The sequence below is a fragment of the Dasypus novemcinctus genome, chromosome 16, assembly GCF_030445035.2.
Source record: "Dasypus novemcinctus isolate mDasNov1 chromosome 16, mDasNov1.1.hap2, whole genome shotgun sequence".
NCBI classification, from domain to species: Eukaryota; Metazoa; Chordata; class Mammalia; order Cingulata; family Dasypodidae; genus Dasypus; species Dasypus novemcinctus.
In genome coordinates, this window is record NC_080688.1 from 42,548,058 (window position 1) to 42,563,216 (window position 15,159).

Below are 15,159 nucleotides of genomic sequence, written 5' to 3' on the forward strand. Positions count from 1 at the left end.
AATTTACACTCAACCAGCAATTGAGATGAGTGCTTATAATATTCAAAGCCTGACAGTGGACATAGAAATGAACCAAAAATGATGTCTTCCTTTTTAAGGATGATACTATGTAGTAAAAACATTAATAATACATTATTGTATTGGGACACAAATAATTAGAATATAGTGTAGGATATGCAAGAGTCTAGCAAAGGGGCAAATAAAATAATATGGCCCATGGAAGAGAGAAAGAGTATTCTTAGCTGTGTGATGAAGGAAACCATCATGGAAGAGATGGTACCTGAGTTGGGTCTTGGATATGGGTGAATATTGTACGTACAGAGAAGGGGTTAACATGTTGGTGGAGTAGTAGTCTCACCCAGGAGACAGTGTGCACAAAGGAGCAGACCGTGAAACGTCTGGGTACTGGGAACATTCTCTCCCAAGGAGTATGAGATCAGAGGGCTTATATTTCAGACTCGAAGGTTAGGGTTTTATCCTATAGCTGGGAGGCTTTCAACCCTGACTTTTTGTTAGAATCACCTGGTGCCCTTTTAAAATCATGGCCACCTGAACAGGCGCATCCCCAGCATTTGTGGGGCCTAGAGCAAGAGTGTGCATGGGGCCCCAGAGAATCTGTCTAAATAATTGGAAGTTTGAAAGCATACTACAGCTAAGACCTGGCCCTTGTTCCCATCCCAGGCCCACAGGATGTCCCAAGGGACCACGCTGGGAGCGGGAGGGTAAAGGAGCCCCACCCCCCTGAGGCCAGCCCTGCCGCAAGGACATTCAGGGGCAGGCAGGGCAGAGACAGGGGGCTCCTGGGCAGGGGCTGAGCTGCCCCCAGCGGGGATGGGAAGGACTCAGTCAAGCCCGCCAGGTGCCTGGGGGTGGGGTGGGGCAGGGTCTCCTCCCTCAGGCCTCACTTTTCTGACTGAGGATACCAGGAAGTTCTAAGTACCTCCTGAAAATTAGACCCCTGAGCAGAAGGGAGGGGGGAAGCACAGGCACTTGGGGAAGGCGGTCTGCCTACACATCCTCCCACTGTGGGGGCTCTGGAGTGGTTGCCTGGAAGCTAAAGCACCCACTCCTCTGATTTTCAGGGCAGAGGCTGTGAATTTCATCCCCCAGCCCCATTTTGCCTACAGAATCCGGTTCAGTGTCTGCATCCTTCTGTCATATTTTGTGCTCAGCTGGTTATTAACTTTTAACCCAACTTTCTCAAGGTTGGGGGATAAAAAAAGAAAATGTCTGTGTATTTCAGTGTCTTTGTATTTTAATGTTTGTGATTTTAGGGGCCTTGTAAATTCTGGGTAGGGGCCTCTCTTGGTCAGGTCTAAGGGTTATGCTGTGTCTGAACCCAACTTTAGACCTACTGACCCAGAGTTTCTTGGGTTGGGTATGGGTCTTAGAACTGGGTCATCAAGCCCCATGGATGATTCTATTACATAGCAAGGCTTTTAATCACTGCTAAAAATGGACAAGGTTGGTGTGTTTCATTTTTGTTTTTAAGCAGAGGAGGGATTCTATGTGATTGATACTTTAGGAAATAAATGGGGGGCAGAAGAGGTGATGGATGAAAAGGCTGTTGGCTTGAGGCAGGGCGGCAGTGGGAAGTCTTCAAGCAAGACAGATGAAGGGCTGACCTGAAGGAGGTGCCAAGGCCTATGAGGACGGGATGGACCCGAAGGGAATCTAGGAGGCCAAATCAGAAGTTCTTGGAGGTCCGAGGGAGAGAGAGTTGAGAGGATTCTGAATGTAAGGGCGGGTAGAGGGCATTGCATCTCACTGAACTGAGGCAATCAGTGAAGGCAAGACTCGTGGTGGCTCCTGCTTGAACTGCATATGAGCTCTACACCGTGCACCTCCTCTCAAGAAACCCAGCCCAGCTGTCAGCGTCCCTCTTGGCCACTTCACTGCACAAACACAAGGCATTAATTCACCCCAAGTTCCAATCGTCTACCAAATAAAAAGGGCCGTTTCCAAAAGTTAAATCAAAAGGTGTTTTTTTTTTTTAAATATTCAATTTTTCAGTTTTCCCATTCTCTTACTGACCATATTTTAATTTGGTTTTGAAGGTATTTTTTGGGTAGTATTTTAGGATATTATCTTTAATGTACCATAGGGAAAAATTCACAGAACCTATCGATAGGAGATGTCTCTGCAAGGAACATTTTTCAGATGGGGAATTGTTGCAGTGCTGAACTGCCAAAGAGACAGCTGAAAAAAAATGGGTCATGCATTCATCTCATTCTAGGACGTAAGCTGCCAAGCATTTCACTGCTCATTTTTGTCCTTTTCTCCTAAACAAGCTGTATTAACAAGTTACTTTAAAAAAGAACACTAATTTCCCTAGTGAATTACACAGGGAAGAATTCAGTGTTCCCTCCAGAGGATTCAAATGGTTGTTTGTTCCCAGAGCTCAGGTGCGGTAGAATAGCTGATGGCTACAAACACCCGCTGGGTATTGGCCAGCAGGCAGGAGCTTCCTTTCCACTCCAGCCCTGATTTCGCACATTGGCGTGCAACTCATAGCATCCCTGATGGGGAAAAGAAGAGGACTTGCCTTTCAAATTCAGTTTAATTACACATCTACAGTGCCTCATGGAAGGATTTAGGGGCAAGATTAAGGTTCGATATGCTCCATTTTACATTCCTTTCTTAGAAAGAACACTGTGTTGATTATCCAAATAGAGTTTTCAAAAATGTTTCTCAAGAGCCGAATTCTTTTGGTGGCAAGAGTGATTTAAAGAAAGGAGTGATTTCATTTGCTTGAGTCTTTGTTAAAATTTGGATAAATTAGATGTATAAGATGCCTCTTTGAATTGCATTGCCAGTTCATTCTTACCTTGAGAGTGAGACATGTGTCTCCTGATTTGGAAGAAAAACAAATAGAAATTCCATTACAGAATTAGAGCTCTCAGCTGGCAGACACTGATTGAAAAATACCATTATTTGTTTTGAGAATGGCTGTATAACTAATACACTTAGGGTTCTTCCCTTTCTATATTAAAGTCCAAGGAATTTTACTCTCTTATTGGGACTGGAAACCATTATGATTTTGGCACCAAATCAGTGTTTAAGATTATGAGTAAATATTTTGTGTACAGTTGGCTTAGCTAAATACAAAAAGACAGAACATAGAGGAAATGAAAATCTGCCAATAAGACGTGGGGGTTATATAATTGTTAACCAACTGCTTTAACTTGTTAATAAAGAAAGTAGATCCTTTTATAAAGAAAAATATTCCCAATGTGACTTAAATAAATAAAAAGTGGCAGCAATAAACTTTTGTGATTAACTGTTGCTCAACTTTACCAAGTCACTTGAGTATGTACAAATAATTGAAAATACAATGATAAAGAAACACACACAGCTCAAATGGCAAATAAACAATTTGAAGTGGCTAACTGAATTTGCTGTTACACAATGATGGCATTTTCAAGTATTAAGATGGCTGCTACTGAGAATGATCATTGACAATTACATTCCAAAGCAAAATGGCATCTGATAAGCAAGCATTCAATTTTTCCTACTGAATTTATAGTATGTTAGTCAAGGGGGGTGACTACTTTTAAAGCTTGATGGGTTAGTGGGCATGTGGCACATATTAAATAAAGCTAGAACTTCAGTGGGGACTAGAATTGGTATTTATTTTCGAGTGCATTAGGGAAAAAAACCCTTGAAAAATGTACCCTTAATTGGTATAAATGTAGATTTACCACTCTTCTTCTTGGCAAGGGTGAATTATAATTTATGTCAGAAGAGAAAAAAAAAAAAAAAAGACACAGAGATTTGTTTCTGTGAGTGAAACCTGAGCATATTTTGCCACAGGCCAGTGTCTGCATTCCCTGGTCTAGTGACAGGGGCAGCATCTGGAGGAAATGCAGCTAGACTGGTTACTAGACACTAGGTGGGGGTAGGGCAGGGCATGATTTTGGTGAAGACCTTCCTTGGTTTGTATGTGTGGCTGCACGTTTCGAGAACCTCAAACAGTTGTAAATCACTCCATCCACCTGGAAATATAAAAAAGTAAATTCATAAAAAGGTTGGGTAAGAAAACGGTGAAACAGATTGGAAGGAGTTGGCTAGTAGTGAGTAGATCTGAAAGACCAGAATGCAAAGCTGTATGTTTCCGCTGCTAGGGGTTCAGTTCTCACTGTTTGGGTGAATTAAAACTTGGGAAAATCAACGAGAAGAAAGTCACCTTAGTTAAGGGAAAAGTAGATGAAGGTATTTATTTGCAGCCATGATAGTATCTATGCAGGACATGATATGGTCAGACAGATGTGGACAAGTCAGAACTGGCAGGCTTCTACTTCTTAGCTATTTCCCAGATTTGCCATTCTTGGGAATGGTGGGGTGGAGGGAAGGAATGGGGTTGGGGGAGACCAAGATAAAGTCCGATCAATCACATATGACAAATTTATTTTTTTCTCAAAATGAATTACATGTATATGGCTCATAGTCAATAATTAGCATTGCCCACCCCCCTTTTTTTGCATCTAAAAATGCCTAATTATTAACATTTAAAGCAAAATTTTATGTTACAGTTTATGAAAAGCAAGAAGATACCTGGTTGATGATGTGTTCCTGGATTTTTTCTCTAGTCACTGAAAGAGAAAGCAGAAAGAAATTTAACATTAAAGAAAGAAAATGAATAAAATGCAGTGCTTGATCCTGTTCTGTTCTCATTCAAAACTCTGAGTGTAGCAATGGGCTTTCTGAGCAAGGAATTGTATTACAATATGGACATTTACAATCACTCCAATGATCAGAATGAAAAACAAAGTCATAACCTAAACAAGCATTAGACAAAGGTAACAGAAAATCGAGTGAAATCCAGGATGGACAATACAGAATGTATTAAACTTTGGCAGAGAAATGATGATGAGATGAAAAGGACCAAAGAGAAATTTGAATAAAGCTAGTCAAAGGTTTCCAAACAGTGGCAACCTCTTCAAGCATAATACTAACACTGAGCTCACAGAACCTTGAAGACTAGGCAAGGAGCCTGAGGTGGCAGATGACAGAAGTGCTACTATTTAAAACTTTTTCTTACTGGTGAAGATGATGATGGATTGTTATACTTTGGTGTTAAGGTACTGGCAGAGATGTAGACTATCTTTGGGAGATTTATAATCATCCTAAAAGCAGTGGGAAGCCAGACATTAAGGGGATTTAGGTAGGGGTGGAGATGGGGTATTGTAATAGATGGTCAGCTTTGCATTTTTAAAGGACCACTCAACTCTGGTTGCTGTGGAAGAGCAGGCTGGAGGGGATGACAGGGGTGGCAATGGCACTTCAGATCTTAGTTTTGTTTCCTTTGGACCAAGGGAAACCTGACAAATACAATTAAATAATTGTAACCTAATAATGAGCCAAAGTAATTAAATAATTGTAACCTAATGCAGCAGCCCATTGGAGTCTAGAAAATGGAGTAAAAGGCACCTGGCATCTGATTACTGATCTTCCATTTACTAGGTATTTGATTTGGGACTCGTTATTCAATGCTCTGGCCTGCTTGCCCCCTATAACAAGGAATTTAAAGTATCTGCTTTTCTCCAGATTTGTGAGGATTAAAAGGAAATAAATATGTAATTTTTAGGAAAACAATGAGAGAGGGGCAGTCCAGGCAGTTGGGACAGGACAAGTAAAGTCTAAGAGGCAGGAGAGAGCAGAGTATGTTTGAGTAAATTGTGAGAAGTTCTGAGTGGTTCAAGGGTAGCAGGTGGCCTTGGGAGGTTGTTGAACTTGAGGCAGAATGGGGGAAGGCTTTGCTGGCAGTGGGAAGACAGCAAAGGCTTTCCAGGAGGGGGATGAGGTGACCAAAGCCTTTCATTAGAAAGAAAGCTTTAATCCAGAAGATGGATTAAAGGGGAATGAGTGGATTGGTGGTAGAGAAACCAATGACCACGTACAGTGCCCAGACAGCAGTGATGGAGATGTGAGCCAAGGCAGTGAGAGCAGGAGTGGAGGTGATGTGTGGAGCAGGTGGCATTTCTGAGGTGGGTTCTGGGATTGATTAGACACAGGTAGTATAAAAGCAGAGAAGAAGGACAACTTCAGGAATTTTTGCTAGAGAATCCAGTGGATCATGATAATGCTAAAGTTATGACTGGAGAAAGAACACATTTTAAGAAGAAGTCATTGAGTGTGGCTTGTGCCCGTGTTAGAATGAAGATATTTGGAGGTTTTGAAAGCTGACACGACAAGTCAGACAGCTTCTAATGCTCCGATTTGGCTGTTCCTCAAGGGGCAGGGGAGAAAAGTTCTTCCTATATACCAGGTAGGTCCATGTGAGGACCATCATATACATTATATCTTCGGAACAACCCTGTGGAATAGAGACTATTATTTCTACTTTTTTTCGGATTAGGGAACTATGCCTTAAGAAAAATTTCTGAGTTTACGTGGACTCCCAAACTTCTAAGGTAAACACTGCTTCTCTTGACACATAGCAATAGGTGATTTTCAGGATAAAACTAGTCTTTTCTATGTTATATTTGGGCCTTGTCCCTCCAGAGTTTGATTAGATGAGAGGCCTAGAAAGGGGAAAAATTAAAATACTCCATAAAATTGTTGGATTAGCAGGTTAAGTGGAACACAGAAATCGCTACCCCAGAATCCTTCAATTTTAACCTCATTCTCATCTCATTTTATCTTCCAAAAAAACAAAATGGAGGAGAATAAACCTCTGAGCAAGGTAGAGGACATGGTTATTTTGACTTATAATGAAGGTAGTTTTGGAAAACACTGTTGTCTATTCTCGAAATTTAGTAATGGATGTTATAGAAACAACCCCACACCACCCCCACCAACACTTGAGTAGACCTATTCTCTAAGATTTACAATTCCAGGCTAATTGCCTCAAGTTCTCCAAACTCTTTTTGTGGTGGAGACTCACTAATCCCTCATTGTAAGTAGTTTGAGTAATCACTTGAAATTGAATACAACTCCAGGGGATGTTCTTTCATTGCCTAAACAGTTTAAAGCAGTGGTTCATAACCTCTTTTGGGTGACATGCCTTTGAAAATCTAAGAGCAGCTATGAGTTACTCCTCAGAAAAATTCCAACACAGTGCAAAATGTGACCATTTTCAGGCAATTAACAGACCTCCTGAAGCCATGCACACATTGGGAAGAATCTGCCACTTAAAGTTTATTTTGTTTTTGTCTTTATTTATTTTTTTAATGTTACATTAAAAAATATGAGGTCCCCATATATCCCCCACCGCCCTTCCCCCATCCCTCCCCCCATAACAACAACCTCCTCCATCATCATGAGACATTCATTACACTTGGTGAATACATCTCTGAGCACCACTGTACCTCCTGGTCAGTGGTCCACACCATAGCCCACACTCTTCCATAGTCCACCCAGTGGGCCATGGGAGAACATACAATGTCCGATAACTGTCCCTACAGCACCACCCAGGACAACTCCAACCCCTGAAAATGCCCCCACATCACATCTCTTCCTTCCGCTCCCTACCCTCAGCAGCCACCATGGCCATTAAAGTCTATTTTGAATGGTAGATCCCAACAAGTGAAATAATTTCTCAGATTCCAACTCTTCTGGACAACCTTCTAGACACTCAAAGCAGTAGATTCATTACTGTATAGCTATGTCTCCAACCCCAAAAAGCTGAAGGTATGAGTCCACTATTTTGTAGTATGTTCATTCCAAAAAAAATGTGTCAGATACTTCCTAAATGCAGGGTGTGCAAAGATGTATACAGCAAAGTGCCTGCCCGAAGGAAGGTCATAGGCAAGTGGGAGAGAGATAAGGAAAGAGATAAATTGCAACACATCATGAGTGTTTTGGAGGTATGAATGGCATGACCCCAGGAGCATAGAAGAGAGCAACCAAGGTAACTGATCTTGAGACTTCAGAAGGGGGGTGGGATGGGGGAAGAGTGGTGGTATATGCTCCTATTGACCACAGTTTTACTCCTTTCTAACTTTATGGAGAAATACGTCATGAACAACCAAAGCCTACAGTCTTAATTATTTATTATTAGCCTTTTACTTGCTAGAGTATAAGAATATATTTTAGAAATAGACATGTTTGAGCAGATGTTTATAGGTATGGTGAATACAAGAATGTAAAAGTAGATTCAGAAATAGGACCTGTCCTTGGGATGTGGGCACTGGAATAATACGCAGGCGAAACTTGAAGCAAACTTTCAAAAATAAAAAGAATTTGGAAACTATCATGAAAAAGATTGGCCTGAATAGAGGAGAGGGTTTAGAGGGAAATACGATCGCCCAAGAAGGCTTGGATGACCTGGAGACAGGTCAGTTGCCTTTATGTTTGAAGCAATAAACAATTTGGGAGCAATTCTAGTTTCTTCAGCAGAGGTGGGACATGAAGGAGGATTTACTTGGTGAATATGTTGGATCAAGTAAGGAGAGAAATTGGAGACTATGTAGGGAACTTTGGCAGGGTAGGTAAACTTAGTGAAGGTTGGGGCTTAGATCAGGGAGGTAGAAATGGAAGGAAGATAAAGAGGAAAATCAGAGAAGCATGTTGAAGAAAGGTTTGAGAGAATATGATAATGAAATGGATATAAGGAATAGAGATGAGAAAGTTCTAAGTGGCTTCATTTATTTGTCATTCAGTAAATGACCATCTACTGTGTGTTATGTATGGGTACTATGCTCTGGGAATTCATCTGCGAACACCACAGACATGGGGCCTCCCTGCCTCCAAGAGCTTGCTGGTTCAAATCCTTCTTTACCATGATGTCTACTTCTCTACTATAACCTACACTTAGCATTATCCTTTTTGAACTCTTGCAATTCTTATGGTAGAAATGCCCACACTTTTTTGAAGGGACAATTTGTGAAGTCTTGAGACAGGGCAAGGAAAAGGTGATGAGATTGTGAAATTCTTCTTTCTCTTCCTGGGGGTGCAAGCTTGCCTATTACTTTTTTCTGTATACACAGAGTAATTTGATATGCTATAAACTATGGAATTCTAGAGGATTGCACTCCCTCTTCCTCCCCATCAAAGGACCTTTTGGGAAGGAACCTGAGACTTTGGGGGAAGGGGAACAATACAGTGCTCTGAAAAAGACAATTTTGTAATTTAGTGAACTTGGGTCCTACTCTACAAAGGAGCACATCTCTGCCTCCATTTCTTATGAAAAGGCATAGGGACGAGGAAGTAGCTCAAGCAGGCCAAAGATGGGGAGTCAGAGAAGTCTGTGGGTATTAAGTATAGTGTCCCTAGAATATATATCTATAATCTGTGCCATTCTGTCCAAGCCACTGCCTTGCTGTGGCCCATCAACCACCTTCCCTCGATTGCAACTCTAGCTTTATGGTGGTCTCCCTGCTCTCTCCAACCACCTTACACATACTTTGCAGCAACTATTTCTTGTCCACCTCTCCAACCTCATCTTGCTGTCTGATCCCCCTCCCTCTCTACCTTCCAACCACTTGGCCTCATTTTCATTTGTGGTCCCCTTTGGCCTCTAGTTCTTTGCACATACTGTCATCTCTCCAACCATGCAGGGCTGGCTCTTTAGTCATTTTTAAGTATCAGTTAAATATTAAGATCTCAAGGGCTTTTCCTTGGTCACCCCATTTCCTCTCATGATTTTTAATCTCAACCCATCACTTGTTTCTTTCATAGCACTTCTCAGGAGTTGCAATTATTATTGTTTATTTGTATGTTTGCTTGCTCTTTGCTTGTCCCCCATTCTATAATGTAAGCTCCCTGAAGTCAGAGGCTCTGTCCTCTGTTATTTACTGTTGTCTCCTAGACCTGGTCCAGGGAGGCCACATCCTTGGTGTTCAATTCATTTACTGAATGGCTGGCAGAGCTTCAGGGGGTACAGGAATGTACTAGCCTCCAGCATTTCAAGGGCAGCTGCTTCTGGCTCTGGCTCTCTCATGAAGGGAAAACGTGCACGGGCTACAAAATCTTAGATGCACCGTATTACAGCCTGCAATGGACTGCTTATAAATCCTGGACCATACCGAATACTTAGTTGTACGGTAAAAACCCTTTTTGTATTTAATTCCCAATTGTTTTCCCAAGAACTTTTAAAGATCTTAATAACAGTGATCATGTCAAAGGTCCCTTTTCCCCTATTTTATACAACATCTGTAGTGGCACAGTTCTGTATTAGGAACACAGTATGTGTTCAGAATTGTGGGAATTGAAGTGAAGGATGGAGAATTAATTTTAGATGATGTAAAAGATCACAATTTATACTTTTCCTGAAGAGCAACACTATAATTGTCCTTTTAGTTCGAATTTACCCAAATTTCTCCCATCTTGTTTCACTAAAACTACTATTTACTAAAATAAGCTTTCTTGGCACAGCTAGAGGGACAATATGGGCTTCTTTTGAATTCCCTTGTAACTAGGGGGCCTTGGGAGGTGGCAAGGTGAGCAGCACCAGGGCTGTCTGACCCCAAGAGCCCAGCCTACTGGTAGGAACCCAAGATGCAAACCTGAGCTGAGTCTCCGGATGACCAGACAGGCTGGATGGTAAGTTTCTTTGGCAAAAGTTCAGAGTCAAGGATTCGTGGCATCTCACCACACCTGGAAGAGGTGGTGACTACTGGTGATATGAGTGGCAGGGAACGTAGGCAGGCTTGGGAGGGCTTAGGTATCGGGACATGTACGACTGAGGCAACAAGGTAGGCGTCCAGTTGCTAGGGAACTGAGGGAGAAGACAAGAGCTGATTCAGAAAGTTAACAGGGCAGCCCCCCTGTTGGTAAAGACAGGTCGCCCGAACCCAAGAGAACATTTCTGCAAGTAATGCTACTATTTATATATGAGAAAAATTATCAATCCCAGCTTGAGCTATTAAAACTTGAAAAATTAAAACCTATGCTTATATAATTATTTTGCAGCCCCAATGGTCATGATTGCTGAGAATGATAGTTTTTGCCTCCTGCTTATGGAGGGTCTTAGCCTTGAAAATGTTCCTTAGCTGATTCAGGAAGGAAGAAGGGAATCCCACTTTAGGAATACCTAAGTCATACCCCAAATTTATTCAAATCACATTGGAAAAAAAGGAATGAAATGTAGGGGGATAAATTTAAACTGCCTAAGCTTCTGCTAATAAAAGATTAAGGAGTATGTGGTTTAGCATCTTTTAATTATTTTTTCTCACGTCCTGAATATACAATGTTTGAAATCTCTGGCTGGATCAACATTATTTTGCTCAGAGGTTTGTGGACTTTGCATACTGATTCTTTCCTGTTTCCAAGTACATTTGCTTTTAGGCTATTTTTATTCACTTTAAAGGAATTTTAATAACTTTCTGCTGACAGCATGGACAGCTGGTCTTGAGAATTAAAGAAAATTCACTTGCTGACTGAGGAAGGAAGTGACATCAATGAGCTTCTAAAGTCAGCCCAGAGGGGGAAATTGGCTTGTGAGAGAGTAGCCTTTCATTGCACTGTATTTATGGAGCGATGCCTTGAGATGCAAATTGCTGTATCAATCAAACCTGTGGTGTCTACCTCAGACCAACTTAGTGCAAACTGAAGAAACAATGCCCCGAAACCCTGAGAAGAGAAAGGATGAGAGGTACAGGAACCCAGGGGCTAAATGAATTATGGGAGCTCAGGGTCCCCTCTCACAGGCTGATGCTTCATTCTCTGTCAAGCCTCAGTTTCTTTGTCTAGAAAATGAGTTTGATATAAACTGTTGGTCCAAGTCAGTCTGTTTCTGTGACAGATGGCTAATAAGACCATGTACTAATATATATAGTTTAGACATGTTATCTCTCCACTCTTGTCTCAAAAGAAAGCTATCAATTGCTTTTTATCCCCCACAGAGAGCTTTCTAGAAACAGGGATCTTTAGGTCAGAGATAGTGACTACCTTTGTTCTGTGATAATTTTAATCTGTTTTCATTATTTATAACTCTCCTACAGAAAGCATCAGGCACCAAATCTAAACTTTAACTAATAATGACAATTTTAATCACAGTTATCGTCATAAGAATGAATGACTTTTAATTCTCACTGCCATCAGAAAATTTCCCTCTGGAGCTGCAGTTATGCATTTTTCAAAACCACTGTGGTGCAAGTGGTTTAGTGTATGTGCGTGGGTTTGTGGGTCATGTGTGTGACTCTAAATTATTAACTCTGAGCAATTTATAGAACTGTTTTTGAACCGTCACTGTAGCCACCTCGAAAATTTTGAAGAATGAGGTAAGAAAGAAATCATCAACAATTTAATGCTTCACCTCCTAACCATAAACTGTCTCTAGGTACTTGTCTCCCCTTCTTTCACCACAGGTGTGTGTGTATACATACACTCATGCAGGCTCACATGACATGCAAACCACACATGTGCACCAAACCAATTGTGATGATAGTAAATATTACATATAGGCAGAGACAAAAGGTATTTAAATCTTGATATGTTGAAATGGGGATGGATGGACTCACTTTCAGACTTTCCTAGTCTTGGCTTTGCCACTAAAAAGCTGTATGAGAGTTAACTAATTTCGCTCTTCTGGTCTTTGTTTTTAGGGTAAAATAACAGGGCTGTAAGCACAGATGGCCTCTAAATTCGCTTATAGCTTCTTAAGTGCTTTGACTCTAAGAACTTAAAAACGAGGGCGATCCTCACAGGGCCCACTGGATGGAATGGAGGAGAGTATGGGCCATGATGTGGACCATTGTCTATGGGGTGCGGAGGTGCCCAAAGATGTGCTTGCCGAGTCCAGTGGATGTGTCATGATGATGGGAACGAGTGTTGTTGGGGGGGGGGAGAGGGGGGGTGGGGGGGTGGGGTTGAATGGGACCTCACATGTATATTTTTAATGTAATATTATTACAAAGTCAATAAAAAAAAAAAATTAGGAAGACCAAAAAAAAAAAAAAGAAATGAGATGACTTTTATCATAGGTGTTTATTAGCTTACAAGCATTCAGTTCCAAGGGTAAGAAAAATGTCCTAATCAAAGCACCTATAAGGCTATGTTTTCTCCCCAAATACCAACTGCTTGTGATCCTTGACTCCTCTGTAAGATGGCAGGGCTCATGGTGGCATCTGCTGGTCTCTCTCTTTTCTTCTGGGTTTCCTTGCTTCAGCTTCTTGCTTTTGTGGCTTTCCCCCTTCTTTCTCTGAATTTTACTCTCTTATTAAGGACTACAGTAGAGATTGTAGAGCCACCCTGTTCCATGTCTTAACTGAAATACCTAAATCAAAAGGCACTTACCGATATTCACTTAATCAACAGACCTTTCTTATAATAGGTTTACATGCACAGAAATGGATTAGATTTTAGAACATGATTCTTCTGGGGTTCATATAGATTCAAACCATGATACCTCTCATTTTTATTTTATATGCTGTTGTGTGAAAATATAGACTAAATCATTGATAGTAAATTATTATTTACTAATAAACTGCTTAAATATTAAAAAAAAAAAAAAAAAGAAAATTTCCATAAGAGGGAAACAAAATACAGTAGGAGAGGAAGAGATTGTATTTGGTGGGGGAACCTAGAGAGGCTTAATGGAGGAAGCAGCATTTGAACTGGGTAGGATTTTCATAGCAGCAGATTGGGGGAGAGGATATTTAACCCAAAAGGAAAAGCATGAGCAAAAGCACAGGACCAGGAAATGCAGCGGCAAGTACAAGAAACAGTAAATAGTTCCCCTAGACTGCAGGGTAGTCTGTACGCCTGCGAGTCATAAGACATGAGACAAAAGTGTTTCATGGACTGAGATCATGCTTAAGGAAATGCTAAGGAAAGACTTTGAAATTTATGTGATAAAGGGACCCTTGAGGATTCTTAATCTGGGGAGTGATCAAAGCTGTGTTTTAGGAAAATTAATCTAACAGTGCTATGGGTTGAGGATGGGGAACACTGATAAGGAGAATGGAAGAGTGGAGAGGAAAGTAAGAGATACTCCGTGAGTGGAAGTGCCTTGACAATTCAGATGGGGGAGGGTCGAGGAGCAGGGGAAAGAAATGAATTAAAGATGACCACGATTGTAAGGTTGGTATCTTAGGAGAAGATGCTATTAATGCAAAAGTGGAAACAAGGAAATAGGGCCAGTTTCAGCAGTAATTTGGTCAGTAAAGGCCAAGGGGAGATGCTAAGCTTGGTTCAGTGTTTAAGTTTAAAAGTACCTGTAAGATCCTGGAGAAGACAGAAATTGAGTTCAGGAAAGGGGTTAGCAGTAAATATCAGGCAATATTTTGCAGAGAATGACAAGGGAAACTGCGAGATGGAAGATTCTTGAATTAGATTATAAAGAGTGAAATCACCACCAAGATTGGAACTTTGGGAAACAGCTGTATTTTATTTATATTTGAATGATTTGATGCCATCTTAGAGAATAGAATGCAAATCTTACCTTGTTTACAGTGATTAAGAAGAGACATCTTCTCTAAGCTAGCAGAAGGCTTTATTATCAAGAACCAGCAAATCAGAGGTTTGTTTTGGGAGCTAAAGTTCTCACTGGTCTGGGATTTGAGTCAAAGGCAATCTCAAGTTTTAGCAGTAGAAAATTAGGCCAGTTTCCTTATTTATAATGTGAGGCCTATGTAAGTTTGGGACTTATTGAAGGACACCAACCAAATGAATTGTTGAACTCAGTCTAGGACACAGATTTTAGTTATGCACAAGAGTTAAGGTTTGAATCTGTTTCCCTACTTTCTGGGTAGCCTTTGGGCAAGCAACAACCTCTCTGAGCTTCCTTCCCCATGGGTCAAATAAGGATAGGTGTACTTATATTATGGAATCCTCTTGACGATCCAATGAGTCAACGATGAAAGGGGCTTGTCCCTATATTTGGCATCAGTAATGGCTCCCAGTCTAAGCTCTCTTCTTTGGCTGCCCAAGTAAAGGATCATAAAACCAGGTGATTAAAAATCTGGATGGTAGCAGTGTTTGAATGTGGTTAGGAAGAACAACAGCAAATTTCAGAACAACAAGGTATTCTAGTCTAGAATGACTGGGAGTCTGGAAGGGAACTAGCAATAGCATGCATTTATAATATAAAACAAGCACACATACAAGAAAACAAATTAGGTAAATTTAAGTGATTAGCAAACAGTAACTTTAGCTCAGCTGAACTAATTAATAAAAATTAAAATGTTTGGAAGCCTATTTTCACCTTAAAGCATACAGACATGGACATTGGTCCAATTCCTGCCCTTGACCTCCATTCCCTAGCCTGCCAAGCTG

The 15,159-nt window shown here is 41.0% G+C and overlaps 1 protein-coding gene across 4 annotated transcripts in view; it reads right to left on the reverse strand.

Annotated features, from left to right (window-relative positions):
* LOC101429008 (aquaporin-4) overlaps window positions 1-15,159 on the reverse strand; it is a 340,557-nt gene that overhangs the window by 95,482 nt on the left and 229,916 nt on the right. For all 4 annotated transcript variants that reach the window (XR_009180952.2, XM_058277568.1, XM_058277569.2 and 1 more), the window contains one exon: window positions 4,555-4,592. Coding sequence is in view for 3 of the 4 variants with exons in the window: in XM_058277568.1 (XP_058133551.1) it covers window positions 4,555-4,592 (38 nt within the window). In the remaining variant the exon portion in view is untranslated. The remainder of the gene's footprint in view (window positions 1-4,554; window positions 4,593-15,159) is intronic.